This window comes from Drosophila kikkawai, chromosome 3R (assembly GCF_030179895.1).
Source record: "Drosophila kikkawai strain 14028-0561.14 chromosome 3R, DkikHiC1v2, whole genome shotgun sequence".
In the NCBI taxonomy this organism is placed as follows: Eukaryota; Metazoa; Arthropoda; class Insecta; order Diptera; family Drosophilidae; genus Drosophila; species Drosophila kikkawai.
In genome coordinates, this window is record NC_091731.1 from 26,380,724 (window position 1) to 26,408,530 (window position 27,807).

The 27,807-nt window shown below is 40.6% G+C and overlaps 5 protein-coding genes across 5 annotated transcripts; 2 read left to right on the plus strand and 3 right to left on the minus strand.

Moving 5' to 3' along the window:
* Positions 1-5,405: 5,405 nt before the first annotated feature.
* LOC108080951 (uncharacterized) lies at positions 5,406-6,767 on the minus strand. Its single transcript, XM_017175863.3, has one exon. It carries the CDS (start codon positions 6,630-6,632, stop codon positions 5,559-5,561), a length of 1,074 nt encoding a protein of 357 aa, XP_017031352.1. The 5' UTR covers positions 6,633-6,767; the 3' UTR covers positions 5,406-5,558.
* A 2,619-nt stretch (positions 6,768-9,386) lies between these two features.
* Ttc26 (tetratricopeptide repeat domain 26) lies at positions 9,387-11,574 on the minus strand. Its single transcript, XM_017175907.2, has 5 exons — positions 11,483-11,574; positions 11,254-11,421; positions 10,176-11,060; positions 9,648-10,108; positions 9,387-9,585 (listed from the first exon to the last, which is right to left on the minus strand). Exons 1-5 carry the CDS (start codon positions 11,483-11,485, stop codon positions 9,387-9,389), a joined length of 1,716 nt encoding a protein of 571 aa, XP_017031396.1. The 5' UTR covers positions 11,486-11,574.
* Positions 11,575-19,044: 7,470 nt separating this feature from the next.
* Positions 19,045-20,358, plus strand: LOC108080961 (uncharacterized). The gene is made up of 2 exons (XM_017175875.3): positions 19,045-19,205; positions 19,275-20,358. Exons 1-2 carry the CDS (start codon positions 19,128-19,130, stop codon positions 20,034-20,036), a joined length of 840 nt encoding a protein of 279 aa, XP_017031364.1. The 5' UTR covers positions 19,045-19,127; the 3' UTR covers positions 20,037-20,358.
* A 2,438-nt stretch (positions 20,359-22,796) lies between these two features.
* LOC108080876 (uncharacterized) lies at positions 22,797-23,297 on the minus strand. Its single transcript, XM_017175779.3, has one exon. It carries the CDS (start codon positions 23,191-23,193, stop codon positions 22,822-22,824), a length of 372 nt encoding a protein of 123 aa, XP_017031268.1. The 5' UTR covers positions 23,194-23,297; the 3' UTR covers positions 22,797-22,821.
* Positions 23,298-24,729: 1,432 nt separating this feature from the next.
* On the plus strand, positions 24,730-27,600 carry LOC108080877 (chromatin assembly factor 1 p55 subunit-like). Its single transcript, XM_070287201.1, has 4 exons — positions 24,730-24,751; positions 25,666-25,895; positions 25,954-26,505; positions 26,564-27,600. Exons 2-4 carry the CDS (start codon positions 25,874-25,876, stop codon positions 27,247-27,249), a joined length of 1,260 nt encoding a protein of 419 aa, XP_070143302.1. The 5' UTR covers positions 24,730-24,751; positions 25,666-25,873; the 3' UTR covers positions 27,250-27,600.
* The last annotated feature ends 207 nt before the right edge of the window (positions 27,601-27,807 follow it).

The following is a 27,807-nucleotide window of genomic DNA, read 5'->3' on the forward strand; positions in this document are numbered from 1 at the left end:
TTTCTAGTTGAATTTTCTGTTTTTTGGCGAACAGTGTCCCACATTTAACTGGGCTCATAAATTAGAAAATCACACTGACACGTGTGCAGACAAATGTGCGTTCATCAGTCGAAAACCGAAAAGTTTTGCTAGCTGAGCTAACCAGCATATAAATTTGACAGCAACGGTGAGGCAGCGCAAAATTAACAAACCAACACAATTTCCACACACTCACGCACACGCAGACAACACACACACACAGCTCGACGCACACCTTGACATAAACAAAGAATTTTCATAAACTTGCTGCACAGTTTTCCTCTTTCAGCCGGGAACCACATGAATATTTCGTCAAGCCAGGAAATTTATCTTCCCCAAGGAGAGGGAGTACCACTATATACCACTATATTCAACCCGCAAGCGATATGAGTAATTTTTTAATTAAAAACTTGGAGAAAAAGACGCTATTGCCGCCGACCAACAAAACCGCTAAAATGCCAGTTGAGCAATGAAATACCTTTAAATAAGCTGAAGTCCTTTGTATTCTCCATTGAGAGTGTATCCTGATACGACAAAATGGCCTCAAAGTGACACTCTCAAGGCATCACCATCCTTGGAGCCAGTAATTGCATGTTCAGTGTCTTGTCAGGGCCAAAAATTAAATGTAAATTTGCCAAAATATAGGAAGGAGTACATAAATATTGGCTCTTGTCTTGGGAAGTTTAAGGAAGAGAATTAGAGTGTGTATAAGTAACAGATATAGTCTTAAGATGCAATAAATCGATTTTTAATAGTAATAGTAAGCAAATTTAGACACTGATAATATTACTATATATGTATATTTAATCTCCGATTTATATTACCAAGAACCAAACTTTGCACATTGACAAATATGAAATAAAACTTAAAAATTGGTTTTACCTATGGAAAAACAAGAAAAGTGGGACAGGCAAGCGGAAGTCCCGAGGATTGTGCCCATCAATGATGGGACATCATCGTCACAAATTCGCACACAAGCACACACATCCTTCGTGGCTGCCAACCGGCATCTTTGTCAAGCAACTAATATAACTCAAGAGGAGCTGCGTTGTTCTGGGCGCCACCTCCCACCCACTGGCTCTTCCACTCCCACACCCAATCTTTGTCCCAGGACAACAATGTTATTGATACCTCAGCCATACCCCCGACAAACAAGAGAACCCTTTCGGCAAGCTCCCCCGAGCATATTGTCTCAAATATTTCGGTGCGTGTGCGGGTGTCTGTATAAATCTTATTCCCATCGACTTGATGTTTCTTTCTGAAGAGTTTTGCTGATGACAATAAACCAAACTTCCAGCTGTTTATTAACATGTTTCTCTGTCAATATATATACATATATATATATTCTCCTATCTATAAATACACGCATGACTGGGAAGGTCGGGTGGGTAAATGGGACGGCTGGCCTGGATCCCGAACCCGGAACGCATTTCTATGTCCTATAAGTATCGCTTTACAAGTGGAAAAATTCCTTTAGGCCAAAGTGTGCATTAAGAAGATTGTTTTACTATTGTTGTAGGACACCCAAAATGTACACATTTATCTATACGTATAAATACCGACATACATATCCCTTAACTACATGAATATTGAAGGTACTGGGAGAAATAAATAGGGCGACTTTGTAAACGTATTGGATTTTTCGCATCAATTTTTTTAAGGAGCAATTTTCTTTTAGTAAAGGAAAATATTTTTATAAGCGTAGTACCCACAAGTTGGGATTTCTAGGGCGAGGGATTTAAAATCAATAAAATATTTCTCTCAGTGTGGCCACACGAAACTTGCCCAAAGGCGAATGCTTCTTGTTCTTCTCCTTCCTGCGTCCTGCTTCCTGCCACTTTTCGCATCTTCTCCTTCGGCGTCTACAACAGCTTCCTTGCTGTTGTCATTCCACTCAACAAAAGGATTCAAATTTCATTAAATCTCATACAAAAGTATCAAAATGCCATTGTTGTCATGGAACTCCCACACACACTAACACTCACTCACACTGCACTTGCCAGGAGGACCTTGTCTCATTCCTTCGCTCACACATTGGCGAATCTGGGAATGGAAGGCTTGACGTCTTTAGCTATTGGTAACTGCTTTTACTTTGGGCCTTTTATTCGATTTACGTTTGAAGTTACCCCATATGTTCACACACCCAGGGAGGGGGTCTGGGTGTGTGTGTGTGGGGAAATGTTTGCCGAGCAGGCGTGTCCTGATCGCTATCTGACGTAATGGAAAACTTAATAGACAAGCCGGTAGAAATAAACTGGTAGAGTGTTGTGTCTCCAATACATTAATAGCAGCAATTGCAATCGTTTGATTGTCCTTCCTCGCCCTTCTAGATAATCCCCACAAAATCAGATATTATTGCCAATACTGCGATATGTGATCTGCTTAAATTGGGCATTCATATTTACTGAGGGGTTGGTAAGCTGATTACTTTACGCCAACAACTAGGTTACAGTTTTTATCCCTAAAGAAGTTGGTTGTGAAATAGTTTCCAACTTTAATTGTCATTATTCCAGTCCATTATTGCTTTTTTATTCATATTTATTTTTATTGAAAATAAGAAATGAAGTAATTGTATACAATTTATTTTTATTAAAATTGTAGTTATAATAAAGTTTGCAAAACATATGAAAATATTGCTAATTATTATTGTTTTATTGCAAAAAAAGAAGAGGAAACTCCTGCTTCCTGAACTAACAATGTCCTCTGTATCGTTATAACTTTTTTTTGATGCTGGGACAACTTTTCAAATTGCTTTCGCATTAAGAATCACTAAAATGCGTTTTTCCGCTACACTGCAGCCTGGTCGTTATGTCGCATACTTATAGTATGAGCATAAACAAGTATACATATTTGTGTGACTTGGAGTCAAGCCATGATTGGCTTATTTCAAGTGTCATTAAGTTTGTGGTGATCAGCCACGATGTCTCGTTTCTTTCACTTTTCGTCAACTCATCAAAGTTTGGTCTCGCACAAAAGTTGAACTGCCTGTCCGACGCAGTCCCTTGGGAGGTTATGGCCATGATTGGATTAAACATTTATATGTGCTTACATGTGGTCTAAGGCCAGAAGCCACAAAATGATAGACGAAACTTGGCCACAATAAAATTGCTGTAAACAATGTGGGCCAAACCGAACAAATTTTCATAAGCTTTTCCCCCATGCAGTCCTACTCGGCTCTCTCGAATAAAACCGCAAATCATTGGACGAATCTGCTGGAGCTGAGGCCAGAAAACTGACCAAAAATATTACACATACGCCATGTGAGCCGGAAAAGACTAAGGCAATTTATTTGTTTATTGTTTGTATTGCTCAAAACCCATTGGAAGTTCATAATTTCAGAAATTAAGTTAACTCTGATGGTGTTTTAACTTAATTTGGCATCAAATGAGATTAGTTTGACAAAGAAAATTTAATTCTTTTTTGAGCTGAGTGACTGAGTAGCAAGTGAGAAGGATTTTAATTTAATTATACAAAATGGTTTGCTTGGAATTTATCATATTTTTTAAGCTTAAACACTTGAAAATAACGAATAAAGCATTAATTTTAGCCATATTTAAGTTAAGAATACCAAAATAATTCCAGTAGACGTTCCATATGTTCCCGCAGTTTCCTGCTTTCAATTGCTCTGCAATCTTTCGCCGCTTGGCAATCATTACTGCGCTGAATCCAAGAAGAAATCACGTTCCCGGCAGCATCCACATGTCAACGCGGGGCACCGAATGATGCCGCCAACGCCACGCATGCCACTAATGAGGCTCGTTAGCGTGGTCATCCAGCGGAATCCGATCCAACCCGTCCCTCCATCCCTATCAGCCCTGTCGGCTCATTCGGCGGCGGGCAATGTATGCAACAAGCCGCACTGTACAAATGTACCAGGCAAATCGATAAAGTAATTTGGCCAAAGCCCTCCGACCTCCCTCCGCGAACATTTTGGCCACATAATTTTGTTTGGCAGAGCGGCACGTAGCCGATGACTGAGTGACTGGGCCAGGGACCAGGAAACGCCACGGGGACGGGGACTCTGGATGGCTCCGCCTAATTGCAGCACCATCTTGTGGTTATGTGCGCTACGTGCGTTTGTCGCACGTCTGGCTAATTAAAATTGCATTTTTCGTACGCAGCCCACACAGGTTATTGATATGCCATGGATATGTGTATATATATAGGAGAACAATCGTGTATATATTGCACAAATGCGAACATTGGTTTATCGTGGCACCAGTTGGAGGTCGTTTATACTGGCTATATACCATATTTGAGTGCCTTCTGGGGGTTTGATGAAGTCGAGGAGGTATTGTAGGGCTATAAAGGTAGGAAGCGTCGACTTATAATGTAGGAAAATAACAGAAATAAATATACTGCTTCGAAATATATTCTTCATTCATTAATATTCTGAAGAACGAATTAACGTGAGCTCATATAAAAACATTTTTATTATGGTATTTTCGGTTTTTAATTAAGAAAAGATCTTTAATATAAGGTATCTTAATATAAGTTTATTTATTAAAGAAATTTCAACTAAGTTTACTTTAAATCTTTACAAAAAAATATTTAATATTATACATACATTTTACTTATTATTATTATATTTAAATCACCACCTTGCAAAACTGCCTCATTTTATTCCCTTTGCATTTACTGAAAGCCTGATTTAAGTTGGGCCATCAATACCCCACAGAAATCACATGAGTTTCCACTCGTTTGACATGTCAAGCACAATGCCTACCCACACCTGAACGCAATATCAGTTTTCAGCATTCAGTTAAGCCCAGCTATCTTATTGATTGTCCCTAGGCTGTGCGCACATCCTTTCACCATCTGCATAAAATCAATCAAATTTACGGAAATGCTTGAAAGGGTCAGAGACCCTCTCATCAGACCCCCAAATAGGTCTAATTAATTGATTGAAGATGTCGTGGGCGCTGTTGTTGTCCATGTCCTTGGTGTGGTCATGCTCTCCAGCTCCTTTGTTGAGTTGGGGTCGCAGTTGCAACTGTCATAATATTGACTCATTGCCGTTGTAATTAATGGTGTTAAGACTCGCACGCCGTTTTAATGCAATCCAATTGACAGGCGGCATCCGCTGCACATATAGCCACCCGCACTGAACCATCTGGGGGATATTGATTTCAATTATAACGATGTAGCACACCCTGGACCCAACGACCTCGATTTCTGGTTCGAGGGGAACCTCTCATTGCCCCGAGGGCATGTTAACTAATTGTTAACCTTCTGGTTTGTGTTTCGCATATTAAATAGGAGAACAACGAACTTCCAACAGAGGAAATTGCAGCATTAAATTAATTGAACGGCCAGGAAGTAGATCCTTACGAGTGATAAGTATCGACTGGAAATATATTAATTTAATGAGGTTTTACGAAGGCCAGTTGTGTGTTAGGAAGTTGTGTTCTTTATTTGGAAGAGGAAGAAAGCCTGGCATCATAATGGCTGCCCTTGGGAGGATCGCTTTGAAAGCCAATTGTTTGTACATGGACTACAAATTTACTTAAAATCTTCGCTTAAATGAAGTAAGAAGGATATCAGAGGCTGGCATCATCGTCGCAGCTTTCTTCAGAGTCAAATTCGATGCCCCTAATGTGGGTTTCGGGTTCGTCAGCCAAAGTGGGAGGTCTAGTTTTGCTCGCCTTCTTCAGCTTGACACTGCCTGAGGATTTGTTCCCGAGTTCGAAACCCTTGAAACCATTTGTTTCTATTTTTTCACATTTCTTTTTCTTCGGTGTCACTGGTTTCTTGGACGAATTTGGTATATTAACGGTGGGGAGTCCCTCCTGATATTGCTGAAAAAAACCTTTTGGATCGTAGAGTTCCCCCTCCTCGCCCTGACCAGAAATGTACTTTCCCTCCGGCAGTAAGTCATCCTCAAAGACATGTCTATCAGGGATATCCGCATAGGCATCGCTGTCCTCAGACTCCTCGCTATAGTCAGTCTCGAGAATATCAGACTCCGAGCTTTCCATGCTTACTTTTCGATTCGCTTTCTTGGTTATCGGCCGAGGTTGAGATGGCTTTGACTCCGAATGTTTGATTGTGATGACTTTTCGCATGGGATCACTAGCAATAAGCTTTTGGTTGTTTTGAATCAATTTCTTGACTTTGACATCCATTGGGCTTGGCAGAACCTTAACCTTCTCCTTGGGTTTGGAGTTTTGTGAAACTGGACGTTGAACCTTCTGAGGCAGACTCGATTTCCAATCGCGCATCACCAGCTGAGCCAGAAGAGGAAGGTCCTTCGAGTCGGGTATGATAAACAGCCTCTCCTCCAGTTCACTGCGAATGGCAACATCATCCCCGGTCTCCATGCGAAACGTTTCCAGGGTGTGTCGGTAGCCAAACCAATTAAAGAATTCCATAATTAGTTGGTTAATTAGTTTGATCAGGCTCTGATCTCTGGGAGTTTTGTTTGATTTAGTGGCTTCGCCGGTGAGGAGATTAGGCTTGAGCATGTCCTGCTCACCCCTTAGCAGTTGAAGGATCTTCAAGTGCATTTCACTACGAATAGCCGCCATGGTTCCATTTTTCTCCAACTCTTTCTTGATGGTCTCCTCCATCATCTGCTCGTGGGCAGTCTCTCGATTTAGTTCATCAGAGTTCATCCTGCTTACCTCTTTCGATGGAAATTTTAGGAAATCAAATAATTTACTTCATAAATTTTAATTCAAAGTTTTTCTCGTGAGCGAATTGTGTGCGTTGAATTTGACTTTCGATACAGTTGTGGCTAGACTTGCTAGAAAAGTGTATTTGGCTGTCTATGCATAGCCTTCCTTATATATTTGAGAAGTCATTGGCTTGTGGCCAGGTTTTCTTGAAATGTCTGGAAAGTTTATTTCACTTTTTTCCCTTGGAAAACCACCTTTACTCGTTAATCATGCAGATAAACTTGAGGTCTGTGCATATATTAGCCATTAGTTGAGGTTAGTGAGTGAGGATTTTGACTTTGGAATTATGATTTTTTTGTAACTTGTTGAATTCGCTGTGGAATTTATTGTTTTATTTCTGTATTTATATTTATTTATTTAATTCAAGCTAAAACATCAATGTTTATGGAAATATATTATTAAATAATATATTTAAAGCCAACTAACTCTCAATCTGGCCACATTCCTGGAATGTCTGAGGTGTAATTAGGCCAAGTTCTTTACCTTTTCTGACTTCTATAATTTCCAAACTACATATCTGTAGATCTTTCTCATAACTACAACTTAAAGCTTCCTTCTTATTTCCGCCAAGACCCGCTTAATTAGCTGCAGCGCCTAATTAAACTCACCCTCGCGCCCAGGCAAACACACCTGAAGCTATATGGCTATATCTTTAAGTCGGTCGGAAGAGGGCGCCGCTATGCCCGGCTATATCAGCTACAAAATTTATTGCACTTAATGGAATTTAAAAGTTTGTTTGCCTGAGCAACTAGCGCGAATGGAAAATGGCGGAGTCGCCTCAAGAAGCTCTCTGTGTGTGTTTGTGTGTCTCTGAGGGTGAACTTGCTAGGGTCGGGTTGATATAATAAATTTAAATACTCAAACGATAATCAGGCAAATTAATAGTTGAAAAAGGAACAGAAAAAAAGAGTAAAAAATATACAAAAAAATATATATATGTATGTATATACAAAAACTTTATCAGGATCAACTTCTGGGTGTCTTTTTTTTTGGCCGGTGGATTTCCTTGCCTTTCGTTTAGTCCGTAGGTGCTGGAAAAAGTTTGTTCAGCAATTGAGCCAAAGAAATATTTAATAACTATTTTCTTGGCATTTTTTTCGGCCTTTCTGGATGAAAAAGTTCTCTTTGCATTTGCTTTTAATTTTTGTAATGGAATTGTTAAGAGCGGGCAGAGAGAAAGAGCGGGGTCTCGCTGATTTATAGCCAGTTGAAAGTTTTTTGTAAAAGAGAAAAAATATACATCGGTCGCATTCACTTTAAAGTTTTCCACTGGGCTCTTGTTTAAATATTCGTTCAACTAATTAGGAAAAGTGTTGCCAAAACAATGGGAAAAGCTGCGAAATCTTTAGATATACATATCTATATATTTAGCTCAATGCTGCGCCATTTCCGGTTTATCTTCCAAATAATTTTTGTTGGTCTAGCAAGGCAAAGCCAATTAGGCAAAATGGCTGCGACACATTTCCGCTGGTTTGCTGAGCCATATCCAGGCTGTTAAGTGATGCCGGGGCTAAGACCTGACCTGCCCTGACCTGACCCCAAAAGAGAATCGTACGTTGTACTGAAGAGAATATAGAGAAAGGTTGGGTTTACATGAATATATATATAATAAATTGTAATATGTATTAAAGACTAATTTAAAAATATATTTTATTAAAGGTGCAAATATAGAATCTACTTGCCTTTCAGCTATTTTTTTATTTACAAATATTTTAGAAAAGCTTCAGAATAAATGAAGTAAACAAATTACTCCATAATTTTCAATTCATTAATTAATTTATTTGTAATTTAAAGTTTAATTTAGTTTTATCTACAGTTTATTGATAATTATATAAATATGCTAACAATTTCTTTTAACAAATTTCATAAACTTTTTCAAAAAAATTACAATTAAAGAGTATTCAAAGTTTTCAAAATCCTTTAACGTTGCTTCCTTGCTGCTATTATCATTGTCCTTATTGTTGTTATTTGTGTCACACTTTCGCATTTCGCTAATCGCATTAATTATGCGATTCTCATTTGCTGCTGGGCCTCCGTTTCCGTTTCAGAGTATGAATCTGATTCTGGCCCTGGGATCCTCTGGCCGCCTGCAGGCAAAATGGCCAGCAAATTGAACAAAAGCAAACTGCAGGCAAAAGAGAGCGACTCCAAGGGATAGGGGCTTCATTTCAGGCATAATTGCCTCTCAAGGGAATTAAATTGAGCAAAGAATTTTGTGGCAGCAGCAGCAGCAGCAGCGTCCGCGACAACAAAAGATGAAGATGGGATTTTATTTCATTAATTATCAATTAGTTTTTGAAAGTTGTAGCGCGCAGATTTATTAAGTGGACCATGGACAAGTGCCTGGCATAACTTTTCCCGGCGAAATTTCTATCAAATTAATTAGCCGAAGTGTTTTGTGGATACAAATTGATGGGCGTGTGTGCCGCAAATTAATCAGTAATGAAGCGAAAAGTGCTGGCAGGCAAATTGTAAATAAATTAGTATTATTTTTCAGCTCTCAAGGCTCTCAATAATTAAGAAATGTTTTCTCAAAATCAATTTAGCTTAACTTGAGTTGCGGATGGCCAAGTCACCATTAATTATTCAAATTGGCTTTTAGATTTAAACTGATTTGGTTGTTGAGGAGAGAAAATATGATTTATTTAATCAAATTCAATATGATAAATAAATAAATAATAAATATTACATTTATTTAAAGCTATTTATGTGCTTTCTGATAGTCTTGATCATGGTCTCTGCTTGTGAGTTGGATGAGTCTCGCAGGAGCCCTATAACCTCAGAGATGCCGCCGCCGGGACGACCTCGTTGAGCCTTGGTGGACAACGCAAAAAGAACTCCGGCACAGGCACCTCTTTTGCCCTCCCAATTCTCCGGACTGGGATCGAGTCTGTCGATTTAATCATAAAAATATATGTCAAATAAATATGTATATATTAATCCTTAACTCACTTTTCCAGCATATCAAACGCCTTGGCTGCCACCCAGAACTCTGTGCACCTGTAGCACTCATTGGCAATCAGCTGCAGCAGGATGAATGCCTCTGCGTTTGTGTCCCTGGTGATGAACACATTCCAGGCCAACTCCGGATGACCGCAGTGTATGTGGCACTTGGCCAGGATCATGCAGTAGGCATGCTGATTCTTTATATCCATGTCGGTGATCTGCATAAGCAACTCCTCAGCCTCCTTGTAATATCCTGTGGCGCACTTGGCCTGGGCAAAGTTATAATTAAACACATCGTCGTTTACAAAGTAACTGCGTATGGAGTTCATGTAGACCAGAACCTCCTCGAACTGTTCGTAGAGGAAGAAGGCCGAGGCCATGCTCTGGCGACCCGGAATGGTGTCACATTCTGTGGCCGAGCTGCCCACCAAGTGGAGATTCTGCTGAGCTGTCTTGATGTGCTCTTTCTGCCAGGATAAAATGAATATTTCTCTATAAGAACATCTATTCAATATTATATATTTAGTTCCTTACCGATCCCAATTGTTGTCCAAGAGCAGCATGCACCACACCCTTTAGGATGTACTCGTGCGGCGATGTGGGCTGCAGTTCTTTCATGAGAGCATGTGCCTCCTGGACATCACCCTGCTTTAGGTAGTATATGGCCAGGTTCAGGCGGGCCTCGGGTATAATATTCAATAATCCTGGCAGGACGCGAAGGGCACCCTCGCCGTTCCGAAACACCACCAGATTGTGACGCAAAAGATCTGCTCCAAATGTCCCATTATCGGCTATGTTCTTGATCTCCTGCTCGGCAACTCGACCGTTGAACAAACGAAACCTATTGCAGGCCTTGAGGTTTAGGGCAATGGTGCTGTCGCCATGTTGACCGAGATACACGTCCAACACCTCCTGGGACATGTCATAGTAATCCAGTTTGTAAAAACACAATGCCAAGTAGACATTGATGGCCTGGTAGTCCTTATTATCCACCAGGACCCGCTTGTAGACATCAATGGCCTCCTGATAATGGGCACGCATATAGTGCATTGAGGCCAGGCTGAGCTGTTGCTCCAAGCTGGAGGAGTTTTGGAGCTCCTCTTGCAGCTGGCCCCAGTCCTCGTCGTTACCCAATTTATGGGCCAAATGGAACATCAGACGCTGCTTCAGCGGATTATCTGCTGCATTGGCCATCAGCAGTTGGGCCTCCTCGTATAAGCCCAGGTAGAACATGCAAACGGCCAGGTTGAGATCCAATTTGCCATCAGCGCCCGTGGAACTCTGCTGCAAGGTCTTGTATTGGCCGAGTGCCTGTTGATAATCACCCAGGTGGAAATTGCAGAAAGCAATCCATTGGTCCACCTGACGCTGCTTGACTCCGCGAGCAGTTTCCTCCTCATCCTCGTCGTCATTGGTGTACTAAAAATTGTTATATATGTTAGATTTTATATTTAAAGAAAGCTTTTTACTATTTTATTACATTTTAATATATAATCAGGGGAAAGTGTGCTGTGAATTTAAATTATTATTAAATTCCCTTTTAAATTTTCATTAAAGCTTTATATCTTTAAATTTTCTTCCACGTTTTCAAGCTAAACTAATCTCTATTTACCTCTAGAAAAGCCCTGGCACCCGTGTAGTCCCGCTTGATGATGAAATCCTCTAGGGAGGTCGGTGCTGGAGCCTTCCTTGCCTGCCGTCCAATGCCCAGTCCACTGCCAGTACCACCGCTGGCCGCGGTTCTTGAGCTCGCCGAGTCGGTTTTTCCACGTGAAAGTATCTGTGAAAGCGTCCAAGGTATCTCCGGTGTATATGACAACATTTCTCGGAATTTTTCTTACCATTTTACCACCGGCTTTCCTTTCCTAAGGATTTTTGCTCCTTACGCCTTGCTGGTTGTGCACGGTTTGGGCCTTGTGTTTTGCATTTTTTCTGTTTTCAAAGTAGGACGCTTGGTTACGGTCGCTTGGCAACCTACTATATAGCGTCGATAAAGCAGTTCAATCATGCCTCACTGCGCACAATAAGCGCCCTTAAGGATCTGTAGCTCCAGCTGTAGCTGTAACTGTAACTTTATCCTTAACGGAAACCAACTGTTGATCCTTGAAATGGGGTCACCCTTAATTCTTGGCATATTCTTGGCGCTTGTCTTGCTGATGTCAGCGAATGTCTTTGTGTGTATGTGGCTTTAGAGTCTAAAGTTTAGACCCTTCCTATTTTGTACTTCGGTGGGGTTATGTTGATTTTAATATTTGGCTTGGTAAGTTTACAAAAAAACTACAAAAAATAAATTTAAACTCTTTTTTATTTACAATATAAAACGTTATAGTATTGCTTTGGTCACAAGTTAAATGAATATGAAAAGCGTTAAAGCAGAAAGAGTATTCGCTGGCCGTTTTTTGTTTGGTAAAACTATCCAATCCATCCACCTTTTCCGCGTGTCTTGCGTAGGTCAGCTTGTGGCTCACATCTATGGGGACGAGGTATTCACAGATAGCTGTCGCCTTATGGAACGCATTGTTGACACAGTTTCGCCATCCTGTTGCTGGAAATGATGCTGCTCTTGCATTTGCATTTTACCATTTTCTTTATTTATAAGACGCACACAAATCATAAATATGCAGGCAGCCAGCCTCCGGGTAGAAAATGCATGCGTCAATCCGGACGCCTCTAGGTGTGTGCAATACTTTAGGAATTCTCTTATTTTTCTTCTCTCGGTTCTCGACACTGCATAATAGCTCACACGCATACATCACACACGAGTGATAGACGTGGCTAAGGAATTTTGTTATTCCAGAGAAAATTCGTATGCCATCAAGTGGAAAAATAAGTGGAAAAACAACAAGAATCGAAGTTAAATCTTTCGAAAATTTAAATAGTGCCTGAAAATGGTTTGCTCAAGTCTATGGTAAAGTTCTTATGATATATCGTGATACACTTGAATTAAAATCACCAAAGAAATGTACATTGCAACCGCAAGAAGAGAGCATAAACAAAAAAGGGACACCGAAACCAATTGAATATAAAAATGGAGATAAGAGACGAACAACAATCTGTGCGGTGCCTACAATAAAACCAGATAAAGCATAATGCCAAACGCCAACAACATGGCAAACAAATTTACTTTCAAGTTGAAACATACCCCTCTTTTCCCCTCTATTTCTATTGCCATCTCTGCCTGCTAGTCTCATTCGGTGCGCGCGCCTTTGTTTATGCTACACTTTATTGCGCTTTTGCAATTTCGCGTTTCCGTTTCCCGTCAAATCAGCCATAAAAAACGTAACGAAAGCACAGCAAATCTGGGAGTCACGACCCCGCCCAGCTGGATGCTACTGGTTCTGGTCTTGGTCCTGGTCCTGCTCCTTGAAGGCGCCTATTACATTTCGCAGTTGAATAAACAATGCCAACATCATTTGCACCTCCTTCATTATGGGCTTGCCTCGTTATTTGTCAAACAAATAAACAGCAGGCAATGGCTGCTTGGGATCTTTGGACGGCCGGGATGCCAGTCACTGTTACGTGCAATTGTCTCTGGCTTGGGCCCATGATTTTCCATCATTATCATGGGAGAGCTGTGTTCGTGTTTACAATTTTTCCCTCGCTCTTTTTTTCCCATCGTGACAATTTATTGTCATCTTCTTCTTGACGCTGAGTGTCGCCCACTCTTCTCACGCTCCCTTTTTTTTTTGTTTTGTTTATACACTTTCGAATTTGCATTGCCTTCTGTTTTCTGCTTTATACTATCTTTTAGCAGTTCCAAGGGTATATGGGTTTCACATACATAATGTGCAACATGCAAGGATTGTAAACATTTTTTTGAACTGAAATGATATTTATTGTCTACTAAATTGTTATTTTTATTTGTCTCTGATATTTAAGATATCCAAATAAAAATCTTTCAGAAGAAGTATAGCATTCAGATATAAACAAATACACTCATATGGTATACACATTTATGTAGAAATTTTACGACTTTTTGCTTGAATTTCTTCCACAAATAGTACTGGGTATCTTATAGTCGACTTACCCACACTTTCTTCGTTTTCTTCACACTGTATTTTTTCTGAAGAAAATTGCGAACTTGCGAAATGAAGTGCAAAATTCAAACGGAAATTGAAATGGCAATGACAGAGTCGACTTGAGTTGAGTTTGTTTCTCCTCTTCGCTTCCTTTCTTTTTTACTGGGTGTTATTTTTTTTTTGGTATTTTGTTTTTGTGGAAGGCCTGGACATTGGGCTTTATCCCTGGCTCCTTGGGCACATGTTGCCTGCAGTTGCATATATAAATATATCCTCAAAATAAAGTTGGGGAAAATGGCGATTTCCTCAAGCGTAAACTAAACACTTGAAATGTGAAAATAAATAAAAATCGACATCTTGGCGAATTTATTGGTCATGATGATGGCTGCTCCTAGAAAGCTTGGGCTAAGCACAAATGTTGAATATCACTGGAGCGTGCATAATAATGGGCCACTGAACTTTTGCGATTCCAAATTGGGTTCTGGTCAAGGGTGAACGACGGAGTGAAATGAACTTCAACTTTTCCAAATTGACGGAACTTGCACCGGATTGTTTTCGAGTGGGGGGAACTACATACATATATGGATTTTCCCATCAGTGGTTTGTGCCTGATTTTTAGCCTTGAATGCACAGGCCAAAATATCAAAACAGAGATCCACTTTCGCTGACCAAAATAAATTCGTTAGTCCGACTGAGAGGGAAAACGCAAACAGAAAGCATCGCAAAACACCGAATTCAGCACACATATATATGCAAAGAAATCAGGAAACTGTTGTTTGCAATTAGAAGCAAATAAACTAAATTGTTTCGCGGTCGGCAGTTTTTGGCCAAACGCCACACATTTTCAAATTTTTGGTTTTCGCGCACATCGAACATCGTTCGCTCTTCGCTGTTGTGGCAATTGCATTATTGGTAAATGTGTGAAATGTTTTTGGCTGATTTTCTCTCGCTCTTATTCTCTTGACGGGAAATTCAACGCGATTTGGCGAATTTACATATTTTAATTAAAACATAAATTTTGCGTTTTAGCCAGCCGGCTGAATATCGGTGGCGTGCAAAAAGCCAGAGAGGATTTTCGAGAGCTGTGGCCCCAAATGATTAGTAGTGATGCCGCAGAGTGGCAGCCGTGATTTGATTTGGAATTGTTTAGTGTTTAGTTTTCAAGCGATTTTAAGTAGATTTATAAATTTAATTTTTGGGATCTTGAAGAAGTTGCTAATAAAATCTTTTTAAATATTTATTGATATATAAAAATATATATATTATATATTTACATTTTTAATTGTTAATTTTAGTTTGAATAATAAGTATATGAAATTTTACAATTATGTTTTTTTATTTTATTTCTTAAAACCCTTCTCAAAGTCACTCTTTCCCACAGGACATTTACAGATTCCCTTCTCTTTGGAACCTCTATTACTGGTTATTCTGGTGGCTCATCTCTTTGAGTCGTTCGATGTTTTTGCATGCCTTTGGTTATTTTTTATAAATATTTCAACAGCCGCACGCACATCACTGCACAGCCTCCCACACTAGCACAGGGAGCGGAGCGGCACATGGATAGCGCATAGTTTACTATCTACTAAATATTTAAGCGCAGCGTCAGATCGTAAAAGCAAAATGTATGCAAAGTGCATGTCGAGCAGCAATCGAGGTGAGTTGTAAAAAAACCGAGGCGAGTAACGGCAAGTATAAAGGCAAACATGAAAGAAGTATGAAGTCGAATGGACACAACTACTGAATACCGGGTCTTAAAGAAATTTCATACTTTTCAGTGAATTACAAAAGACTAGTAATAATTATAAAAAAATATTTACAAGGATTCAAATCACAGAAAAATAATCTATTCAATTTATTATTAGAACAGGAACCTTTTACTTTTTACATATTTGTATGCTAGATCGGTTCGGCTGATGATGAAAACACAAACCTGTATTTTCTCTTCAAGGAGTAGGATTTCTTTCTGCTACATCACACGCCCAATATACCCTTGTTATCTACAAGTAAGAGGTATACAGCCGTTAGAAAAGGGTAAAAGTTCAAATAAATAAAAGCAGACAGGGCAAGGAGCCATGGCGAAATGCTACAATATTGAATAAAGTTAGTACCTGGGGGTATGTTGCGGCTCATATCGCATATAGTGTTTGTACTATGCTCAATTTTTAACTCCAACACGTTTTAGCCACACTGATAGGGATATGTACATGAATCTTTAATGAATGAAAATCTTTTCTGTTCAACTTTGTCGGATCTACTTTACTGGAACTGACAAGGTTTAGGTTAGTGATTGTAATCTTTAAAAAAGTTCAAAATATTTTGGTGGTTTTTCGAGTTTAAGGGCATTATTACGGTTTCTCTTAGTTACACGCATAAACTTTCCATAGTTTTTCCTTGAACATCTCTCTATCTCCCTTGGAGTAACGTAGTCCGTAGTTTCCACTGCAACTTTCAAATTAACGCTTATCGGAACGATAGTCTTGCAGCGCCAAGTTACGCATCGATGCCAATGCAAACACGGCACATGGCAGAGGGACAAAATTTCTTAATTTCAGCCAGGGAATACCCACTGCCACCTCATCCTCCGCTTTTCCATGCCCGCACCCGATGCCTGTGCGTTGGCAAATAAAAGCAGGAAAGTGCCAAAGCCGCAATGTGTCTGGCTCCGGGTTCCTGGCCCATGTTCCTGGCATCCTCGAACATACATGGATGCATGCATATATGGCCAACATGTCTTGTGCCTCTCCACTCTATGCGGCCACGCCCACACAATCAGGCGCCCATTTATGCACTAATTAAAATTTTATCGTTAAATCTTGTTTGCATGCATTGCTACAAGCGGGCAGATTGCACCATTGCTCCTCGCTGGCATATCCCCCGCCGCCGCCGAATGCATGCAATGTGAACAGTTTTCGTTGAAAATGTTTGGCAACAGTTATTTGCACTTCCCGATTCCCGGCATCCAGCCAGCCACGCCCATTTTCAGGAGGGAGGAAGGGGATCGGAAGGCTAGACCATAGGATTTTCATAGCGCTTAATGCCCGGCACAAGCATTTTCATATTTTATTTGGCACTAGTCGATGCCAGAGATCTAGTGGCTTTCGATAAGTGGCCCTACACTGGGAAAATTTCTGTTTATAAAATGTAAAAAAGAAACGTGACTTATTTTAACTTAGTTTAATTAAAAAAAATTGACAATTAAATCATATTTGTGCTAAAATCAAGAATAGAAACGATGTAGTACCATTTTCTTTTAAACTTTCAAAGAATTTAAATATTGTTTTATATTTACCCAGTGCATTTCAAGTGTTTAAGAATCTGATTTTATTTGACCTTCGATGGCAAATGTGAATCGCATTTGTGGGAGTTAGATAGCTTTTCGAAATCACTGTCGCTGTCATTTTGTCAAACATTTTTCAATTACACCTCATCTCGCGCTTGCTCAACAACAACAAGAGCAACTACATAAAACCGAAATTCAATTTCGAAATGCTGAAACCAAAATCCAAAAAGTCGTACAACTTTTTCGTTTGCCGCTCCACTCGCTGTGTCAACTTTTTTAATTTAATATATACAGTGCGTATGCGTAATTTTTGTGGCTTTAAGCGGCAGCTGCTGCCGCTGCTGTGCCTCTGAGTGCTGTGCTGTGCTGTGTGCATGAATTTTTGGAAGCGTGAGTGTGGTTAGGTTGGGAAAAGAAGCAAAAAATTTAATTAAAACGTTGCATAAATGAAATTCAAATTCGAAATTGCAAGCAAAATGAATAATTGAATGGACCATGGCAGTTGACTAGCTGCTGCGACTGATGTTTTTAGTTAATTTTTGTCAGCGCGCGGTCTCGCGTTCAGACTGACACGCCTCAATTGGTTTGATAACAGTGGTTAGCATACAAATTGGAAAAATACATATACTATATATCTAAATAAATTAATTCTTGTATAGACTTTATACTAAAATTTCAAATTGGAAAATATTATACACTTTTTGGGTCATCAATTGTGACTTAAAAACTTAGAATGAAATTACAATTGACTAAATTAAATTGTTTATTATATAAAATATTTTTAATAAGTGTTTAAATAACACAAAAAAATATATATTTCTTTATAAAATTCATGAAAAATTCATTTCGCAGCCACTGTATCTGTAACTGTTTCCTGTTACTGTTTATTTTCTAGTCAGTAAACAAATCAACCGCAAAACAAATTACTAATTTAATTTTCATTGCATTCAAACGAATATTAAAGCTTTACTTGTTTCCCTTCTTGTTTTGTATAGCACAATATAAAATCGGATAAAATAAATTTACTCTACCATGTGAATATTTCTTGTGTTGTTGGTAATATTTTTGTTTTGTTTTGTTTTTTTTTATAAATCTCTTTTATGGCTGGGCGCAAATGTCCCAGAGATGTTATTTTTTTATTTTTATTTTATGTACTTTAGAGATCAGCATTATCACGCCCACAAGAAAGTCCAGAAATAAAACAAATTAAGATATGATTGTAGTTTCGAAGACGTTAAGATTCCCTTTGCCAATTGTAGGTTTCGTATTAACCAAATAAAATTAAAGGAAAATAAATGAAAAGGAAATATGAAATATCTTATTTTAAAATATTATTAGAGCTAATTTATTTATCTTAAGATCAACTTCCTTCAACTTTTTGGATAGTACTTTAAATATATTAATCTTAAATATTTATATTGCCATTTTAAATATATTTTCTTGAATAGATAAACCCGTTTGACATTTACCACAATGTTTATGAAAATTAAATGCCCTTTGTAAGCGTACACAAAATGACGACAAACTTATTTATTACCTTTGTTTAGACTTTATATGACACGACGTTGCCTCTGTTGAAGGCACTTGAGCAAATGGCATTAGCATTGTCCTTGCTGCCATCGTTCCCTGCCGACTCCGCCTTCCTTCATCCCTCTCGTCTTCTTGAAAGTCTGAACAAGTTTCTTATCGCGGCAAAATGTTATTTTTTCTCGGTTGGGTTTACTTTGCGCTTGATTTGTTTTCGTTAGTTTGTGTTTGTGTGTGCGCTTTGCGAAAATTCTGCTTTATTCTATGGAAATTTCGCCTTTCCTTGGTTCCATTAGCCTTTCGGCATAAGTGAGTATGCGATATGTGGAAAGAGACTTGACTTGGCCAAAAGCGCAGGCGGCGTAAAGTGTGGAAGCTCCCAGGCTGGGGAGTTAATTTCCCAGAACTTTTGATTGCTCAATTTGGGAGGCTCCAAAGATTTTACATATTAAAGTGGGGACTTGAACACAAATCGGATTGGGATTTTTCAGTGATTTTGGTTATGCCAAAGAGAGAGATCTTATATGATGGATTAAAACTTTACACTTTATCTTCATATTATATTAAATGAATTATATCCCTTTCTCTACCTGTCAATCTTGTTAGTTGAGCATAAGAAATCAAATTTATTGTGAGATTTAGTACTGAATTAAAGTAAATATGTGCGAGATAAAGAAGAATTTCGTGTCGCACGATCTGGTGCACAATCTGAAGTGCGCTGCACGTGCCCCAAAAGTTGTAAGCACTATATCCACATTCCCTGGCCACTATAAATATATCCTTTGGATTACCTGCTCCCCTATTTAGAGGCACAGTATGCAGGCGACCAAGACCTGGCCCGGAGCCCGTTTCATGTGCGTTGGCCAAAACGGGGATCTGAACACGGCAGCCTACTGTTTGGCGGAGCTAATGCACGAGCCCTTCCAGCCCTTTCCTATGGCCACGGTGGTAGTACACAAGTCGATCCGAGATGACTTTATTGCGAGGTTACGCAGTCGCTTTCGGCAGGTGAAGCCGCATGTGGCCAACCATCCGAACTTTGAGCGATCGCTGAATGAGCTGCAACACGGTTTGAGACCGTACCAATATGTTGTGGCCGACGTGGCCGATGCTCCACCCTGTGCCAGTCCCATTTTGGTCACAGGCAACGATACCCACTTGATATTTCCCAGCGGCGCCAGTGGGACCACCACTCTGCATACATTCGAAACCATGACCGAAGTTGCCCTGATATTTTCTAAGGAGACACCGCCCTTCGAGGCGGTGTACTTTTTCGACGAGGGCGTTACGGATGTCTATACCCTGGCGCCGCTCATCAAGTGCGTGCAGTTCTTTGTAAACTGCATGGATGCCTGCCTGGTGGAGATTATGCCTCACTACATGGAGCACAATCCCATGGCGATCTATAAGCGGGGCTATCATTACGAGACGCTCGAGATGGGTCACCAGTGGAAGATCATAGTTTTTCCCTACAGTTCGGCCATCCTGCGGCAATGCTGCTGCCCCACCGGCCATTGTCGCTGCTATGCCACCCATGCAGCCTGCTGTGAGGACCATATGAACGCTTAAGCGCTGGAGCATCCTCTCTTTCTCTGAAAAGTTCGAGTCGTAACTCCGTCTTGGCACAGGAAAACTCGACTTCCTCCGTCTGCTGCTCTGTCGGCGGGAAATTCTTCGACTGTCTGCGTCGTCCCAGAAATCCGCAGTTCCAATGAGTAGTTTGCGACTGGCAACACATGTGAGCCATAATTTTCGCGCTAGTTGGCTCTTGGATTGCTAGTAAAGTGGTTATTCGCCAAGTGGGAAATTATTTCTCTTAACTTGTAATATTTAAGGGCATTTTACGTAAATTTATTTGACAGAGAAGCTAACCTAAAAATATATTGATAAATGAAATAAAATTTTAAATGAATAAAGTGTAAATATGATAACTAAATGATATTTTCTGGAAAAGTTCTTGCTTTCGAATCTCCTCTGTACCTGCAGCAAAAATAATTTTGGCTGTATTTATCAAGCCATGTCCCCCCGGTCCCAGGCCTTCGACTTTTGGCCAACCGCTAGCAGGATGTCGCCGACTGTTGGCTTTTAATAAAACTTGCACACAGCCGCCAAGTAAGTATTTGCCTTGGCCTTGCCGAAAAAGAACTTGAAGGAACTGAGATCTGGGTGCTGGTGGGAAGTCGGAGGAGGACCAAACTCCTAAACCGACACAAGTCTGGCAGCCATTAGTTGCGGCTGCTGATGCGGCAGCTTGTCGCCGAGGCATTGACTTCTCTCGGTTGCCGCCGAGTAGTTGTTGGGCTTTTATGTGCCAACTTGTTAATGAGTTTGCCGGGATGCGATGAGGACTCCTTGATTCCCCCACCAGCATTCAATCTGATCCGTCAAGGAGCGGCCTATATGCTGCACTTACTTACTTACCTTCTGGAATTTGGCAATGAAAAGCAAAAATACTGCAATCACCGGAATCTGTCTGTCCCTCAGTCTGGAATGTATCTCCATCTGCTGCACTCGTTTGTCTGACTGCCTGAGTAACTGTTTATTTGTCAGAGCTGTCTGCCATTTTGATTTGCAGTCTGACATATTTTGGCCGCACTTCAGCATTTTGACGGCCTTCGTTGGCAATGAAAAATTGCAATGGGAAAATGATGTTGCACATTAATATTTTATCCGCTGAAAGTGACTTTGTTTGTTTCAGTTGCTGCTAGGAATTTGCAATCGCAACATCACAATATTATAATAAATTCGTTTAAGTATAAATTCAAATTTGCAATCAATTTGGCCTCAGTGAAGCGAAAAACGCTCTGTTTAAGTATGTCCCGAGGCATAAATTAGGGACAGGGGCAACCAGCAACTCGGTGGTCGTACATGGGTATTCATGCAAATATACAAACTCTACAACCCAAATAACAAAGTGACCATAATGTTCATAAAATGGAACAACAATCACCTAAAACCGCTGCCAGCATACAATGCGAGGCAAAACAAAGCAATTTCGACCAAATGTCTCTCAAAATGACCGCAACAATTTGAAAAACATTACCCATACGCCGCGTATGACACGGAAATGCGAGGCAGATGGGCAACCAAAAAGGGAGGCGGTGGGGTTGGGCTGGCGGTTGAGAAACCTAAAAACCAACTCGACCATGGAGCGCAGTGTATTTTCAACACCTGCTGGTCAAACAAATCGTGTTCATTTCGGTACAAACACTAATTTCGACAAGGTGCAAACAAGCTGGCGACGAGAGACGGCGGACCAGGGAACGGTAGCACCTAAGGGCTGGGTTTGGCCCGAATAGGAACAAGCCTGAAACACAAACACAATGGAGGAAATTCTGTCCAGGGAATAGGGAGCAGACACATGGATGTCACGTGCAGTGACTACTGCCACGCTCCGGTCTACCTTTGGCAGGAATACATTAGGAGAAATATATAATTTCAATAGTTTTATAAATAAAAGTGTAAATTTATAGTTTTTTTTTGCAGTTTAGGAGAATTTTAGGAAATGGTATGGTAAGTTAATCTTTTCATTTATATTAGAAAATATGTAGAATTGAAGTAGTAGTAGAAAAAAATAAGAATATTAAATGTTTCTTCTTCAACTTGCAATGCAAATTTTACAAAAAAAATGAGTTTCTAATATTCCTCACATATTTTTCAGAGTGTATCAAACTTTGGAGTTGCAGTCCCGGAGTTTGGAGTCTGCGTTTTGAGCCCGGGCCTGGCGTCGACAGATAAAATGCTTTTTGTGAAAAATGTAAAATTGCATTTGTAACCGCATTTCATTAGAGGAAGAAAGTCAACCGTCAGGTAGCAGACAACACGCACGTTTCCATAGATGGAGCTAGGAGCTGGATGGAGCTAAGGGGGTGCATGGGGGACTGTCGGTAAAAATGGCAACAAAGTTCGCATCCGCGCCGGCGAAACGAGCGTCACGGTCAATGGTGGATACAACGAGACAAAACTTGGCCCACACAGTCTATCCCACACACCATTCCAATGGAAGCATGGAAAGCAAACTATTCCGGCGAAGTGTCGAGTGTCGGGCTGTATTTTGCCATTTTTGTGTGTCCCGGCGAGGACATAAACAGGGATTCTGTCTGTGATGCAACTCCGGTGCCGTATCTGTGTCTACATCTGTTCCTGCCCCACTCATTGTCTGCTTGTTTAGGCCTTTAAATGTCCTGACAGGATTGTTGATGGCAAACTGGGCTATCGATATGTGAACAACGTCTGGGCTATAAATGAATAATGGTTGAGTGTTGAGGAAAGAAATGATGGAACATTTAAAGCAATCGTCTTGGGGAAATAGATCTAGAGTTTTAAATATAAAAAATAAATTCCATAAAATTTATTAACACTCATATAGAAGTTCATCCAATATCTTATTAAAATAACACCACCATGCGTAAGCATTCTTTATAAAATTTGCCTTTCGTATGAAGCCTGCTATGAAATTCTTTAAAGAACACAGTACATCGGGCAACTGCATGAGGGCTTCAACAACTTCGGTGATGCTGACACAGCGATAGATCACGAGGAGACCCATGATGACCAGGGCGGGCAGGGTGAGAGCCTTTACAATGCGAGCCATAAAGAGAAGGACATAGCTTATGACAATTATGACTAAAATAGTGGCGATAATCCGTCCAGTTTCACCGGGTTTGACTTCAGTCGCCTTGCTCCACTCGTCCAGGCTTTCAAGAAGTGAAAGGGCATCGTCCATTATTTTTACTGTGAATTTTAGCTTTCTGTTTCCTTTTCAATATTTACAATTTAGAAGAGAACTGACAGTTTTTTGGAAATGTTTTGACAGTCTAAACTTCTACATTAATTACATTTTTAATTCTAGAATTTTAGCTTATTAAAAAGCTTCTACCCGTCTTCAAATATTTATTATTGAGCTTAATTATTTCCCTCAGTGCTGTCAAAGAAAAACAACAAACTTAAAGCTACAAATGGGTAGCTGTGAAATCTAAATGGCGCTCTTGATGTCAACGGCAGCATTTTTGGCTGCCGAACCGTGTCCTGACAACTTGACAAATGAATGATCGGGCCGCAGTCTCCGCACCGCAGAGCGGCCAACCTCAGGCAGCAGACATTGGGCTGCGGACTGGGGGACACTGGATGATACCGGAGAACAGGACAGAGCTGACGCGTCGACAAACCGCAAAAAGCGAAACGGCAATCGACCGACAACAGCTCCAACAAAGGGCAAAAATGAACCCGACAATTTCTCTGCCACCAGCAAAACCGCCATTGCAACAATCAGGGAAAGCACCGTTTACCAATACGGGAGGAGAAGTTCCAGGAGGAAAAACAGGAGAAGCACCAACAGTAGACAGGGCGGAGCAGAAGCCATTCCAGCACGGTCGGTGTCTGTGCATAAATTCCATCATATGATATCAATTAGTGATAGTGCGGTGCGACTGAAATGTCATTTGCAAAAATGCGCATATTTTAAATGTGACACACACAGGGCCAGGACCTTCTCCTGATATCCTCGCTAACGGAGCGAGAGTTATTTTGATGCTCTCTATGCGGATCCGGCATGTTTGGTGTGAGCCAAGATTCATTAAAAAGGTATTTATATTTGTAATCAGAAGATGATTTGAAACTAAGATTAATATTATTTGTATGATATTAAGAAACACATTTTAAAATTTAATAAATTTCACAAAGTACTTAAGACTAACAGTAAACATAAATTTATTACTTTACTTTATTATCTAAATTCTAAATAATAAAACCTTGGCAATTACTTCGCTTCGTTCAGCAAGGGTATATATCCAAAAGGGCATCCATCTGTCGTCCTCTCTTGGCCATAATTGACCGGCTTGATTTCGCTTTTTTCGCATCGCTCATGGAGACCATAAAAACCAAACAGAAAATGGCCAAACGGAGCAGGCCTGCTGCCACATAAAAATCAGCTCGCCCGCATCAACTGCACGGCGATGGCAACAATGGGCCATCTGAGGGTGGCGGCGGCGGCGGTGGCGGTGGCGTATGAATATGCAACGAAGCCGCCGATGATGACCACAGTGATGGGGGGCAGAACATCAGCCCGGGAAAATGTCCAAATGGATTCGGGATCGGGGAACCGGGAACCGGGAAAAAGAGGCCTGCAACGGATATGCATGCAGGTGCAATCTCAAACAGAACTTACCGCAAAAACAGGAAACGGATGGGGCGGGGAAGACATGTCAACGTAACCAGAAAACGGATGGCCAAGGCCAGGCCTATAAAACTGCAGCCAAGTGCAGCTGATGCAAAACGACGATTTGGTGAGGAGCACCACACCCACGAAACACAAATTGCATTTTCAGTTTTTTATCTCAGCTGAGACCTTTCAGGGAAATTTAATTTGATTTTTCCTCGTCCCTTTTCCTGGCCAACCATCAGCCATCCAGAGCTTTTATTTGTTGGTTTATTGGCACTGGCAATGGAAAATTAATGCCAGCGCAAATGTGAAAATATGCCAAATTGTTGTTTTGCCCTTTGACATTTTTGCGGCTGCCTCCTGGAAATGTTTGGTGGCGGCGGCAAGTGAACTCTGACTGAGTGGATAAGCCAAGCTGGAAATTGCTTTTACCGGATTTTTGTGGCTTTTGTTTGCCGGATTTCGAGTAAATTAAATTATAACTACACTTAACGAGGCCAATAATCCTTTTGAAAATTAGATTTCCTTTCAATTTGCTTAATATTTTGTGTGTTTACCTTTAAGAGTAAGCTCAAGCGTTAAATGGTTTTCCTGGTTGACCTTCAACCTGGCGGCTTCACCGATTCTCTTTACAAACAGTTTCCAAGGATGCAATTATCCTTAGTGCGAAAGGGCATTACCTTGTTGTATGTATATTTTTTTAATTTGTTTTTTATTTCGAATTCTGTAGTATATATATTTTATATACAAATTTGTATTTTGCAACGGATGAAGGTTGATTTTTGCAGAAAAAGAAAATAAGCTTCGGGGCATTTTTATTGGGCGGCTCAATATTAAGCGGTGCCTGCTTTTCATTTTCAGCATTTTGTGGATAAAAGATACAAAAGTTATTTTACAAGGACGAAAATGGAATAAATCAATATGGAACATTATCATTATCGTATTTGTATACAATTTATTAATTGTTTAATATAATAATTAAATTCAAATATTTATTCATTAAATGAGTTAAATGTTTCTCTTTCACATTTACGTTAGTGTGTATTAACGACATTCAAAAAACCTAGAAAGTGGAAATGGGACGTAACAATCGATCTTTGCGATCGTTATCGGTATCGAATTTCAGCCCTCGCTTGCATAGTAACAATTTGCAGAAAAAAAACAGAAACTTCGACCTTTTAAGCAACGGAAAAGCTACACTCTTTTTGCTTTTGTTGTTTTGGTGGCTGAACTCCACATTGACGCCATGGAGTATCAAGGCAATAATGGCAAGTAATAGAACTTCATACAACGAACTTTAAGGTCTAATTGTCTGCGTCCATCCAGAACCTGCCGAAACCATCGAGGAACGTGTGATCAACGAGGAATACAAGATTTGGAAGAAGAACACGCCCTATCTCTACGACCTGATCATGACGCACGTCCTGGACTGGCCCTCGCTGACCGCTCAGTGGCTGCCGGATGTGGTCAAGCAGGATAATTCGAAATACTCAGTGCATCGCCTTATCCTGGGCACACATGCATTCGAAGAACAAAATCATCTGCTTATCGTCAGCTTGCAGCTGCCCAATGAGGAGGCCTCATTCGCTGAATTGAACTACGACGACAAGAACGGCCAGATCGGCGGTTTTGGATCTATGTTTGCCAAGATGGAAGTCGAAATCGCGATTTACCAAGAAGGGGAGGTGAACCGCGCACGCTACATGCCTCAGAATACTTGTGTGATTGCCACCAAGTCGCCGCTCAGCGATGTCTTGGTGTTTGACTATTCGAAGCATCCCAGCAAGCCGGAGCCATCTAAAGAATGCAAGCCAGAGTTGCGACTGCGCGGCCACAAGAAGGAAGGCTTCGGTCTCTCCTGGAATCCCCAATGCAGTGGTAAGTGTTTTTTATATGCGGTTTGCAATGCAATACACAATTATTGCTTTATTTGCAGGTCACTTGCTTTCCGCTTCCGAAGACCAAACCATATGTTTATGGGACATCAATGCCACGTCCAAAGAAAACCAGGTCATTGATGCCATGAACATCTTCACCGGGCACACAGCTGCCGTCGAGGATGTGGCCTGGCATGAGTTTCACGAGTCGCTCTTTGGCTCGGTGAGCAGCGATCGCAAACTTGTGATTTGGGATACCCGCAAAGGAGACACTTCAAAACCATGTTTCACCGTGGATGCCCACACGGCTGAGGTGAACTGCTTGAGCTTCAATCCCTATTCGCAGTTCACACTGGTGTCCGGTTCCGCCGACAAGACAGTTGCACTTTGGGACTTGCGCAATCTAAAGCAACGACTGCATTCCTTTGAGTCCCATAAAGGCGAAATATACCAGGTGCAGTGGTCACCGCACAATGAGACTATATTCGCCTCCTCTGGCAGTGACCGACGTCTGCATGTCTGGGATCTGTCCAAAATTGGTGAGCAGCAGGATGCACAGGATGCCGAAGACGGGCCGCCCGAACTGCTCTTTATTCACGCCGGTCATACGGCCAAGATAAGTGACTTTGCTTGGAATAACAGTGAACCTTGGATTATCTCTTCGGTGGCCGAGGATAATATTCTGCAAGTTTGGCAGATGTCTGAATGTATCTACAACGACAATGAATCTGACAAAGATGAGTAAAGTATTCATTTCCGAAGCCATAACTACATGTATTCTAATAGAAGATGAAGATATATTGATTAGATTCTAAATTTAAGCTCTGAAGATGAAGTATCATTACCTCATAAATAAGGATAAATATGGTTATTCATTTCGTAATCCTATGATTTAAAAAACGAAAGTATTCAAAGAATTTTAAACTGAACAGAATTTAAAGTTGCTTTTCATTTCAAGCTTCCATTGCAACGCAATCGACAGATCGACTTTTATTCGCAATCGGGAAAGTGGAAATACAAAGAGCGGGAACATTTGTAATTTGTATTTTTCGTGCTGACATTTGTATGGTCGAGTTTTCAATTGAAATGCGAGAAATTAATCAGCCATGGCTTAGGGCCAATGCCACTTGCCAATAGCTTATTGGCGACACATTGCCAATGCAGCCGAGGTTTCCATTCCATTCAAATCCCAATCAATTGGCAATAAAATTGAAATTAACTTGCCACAAAGGCATAAATGCTTCTGCTCCTGTTACCACCCCCCCATGCCTCATTCTCCCCACTCTCCCCCTTTGACACAAAC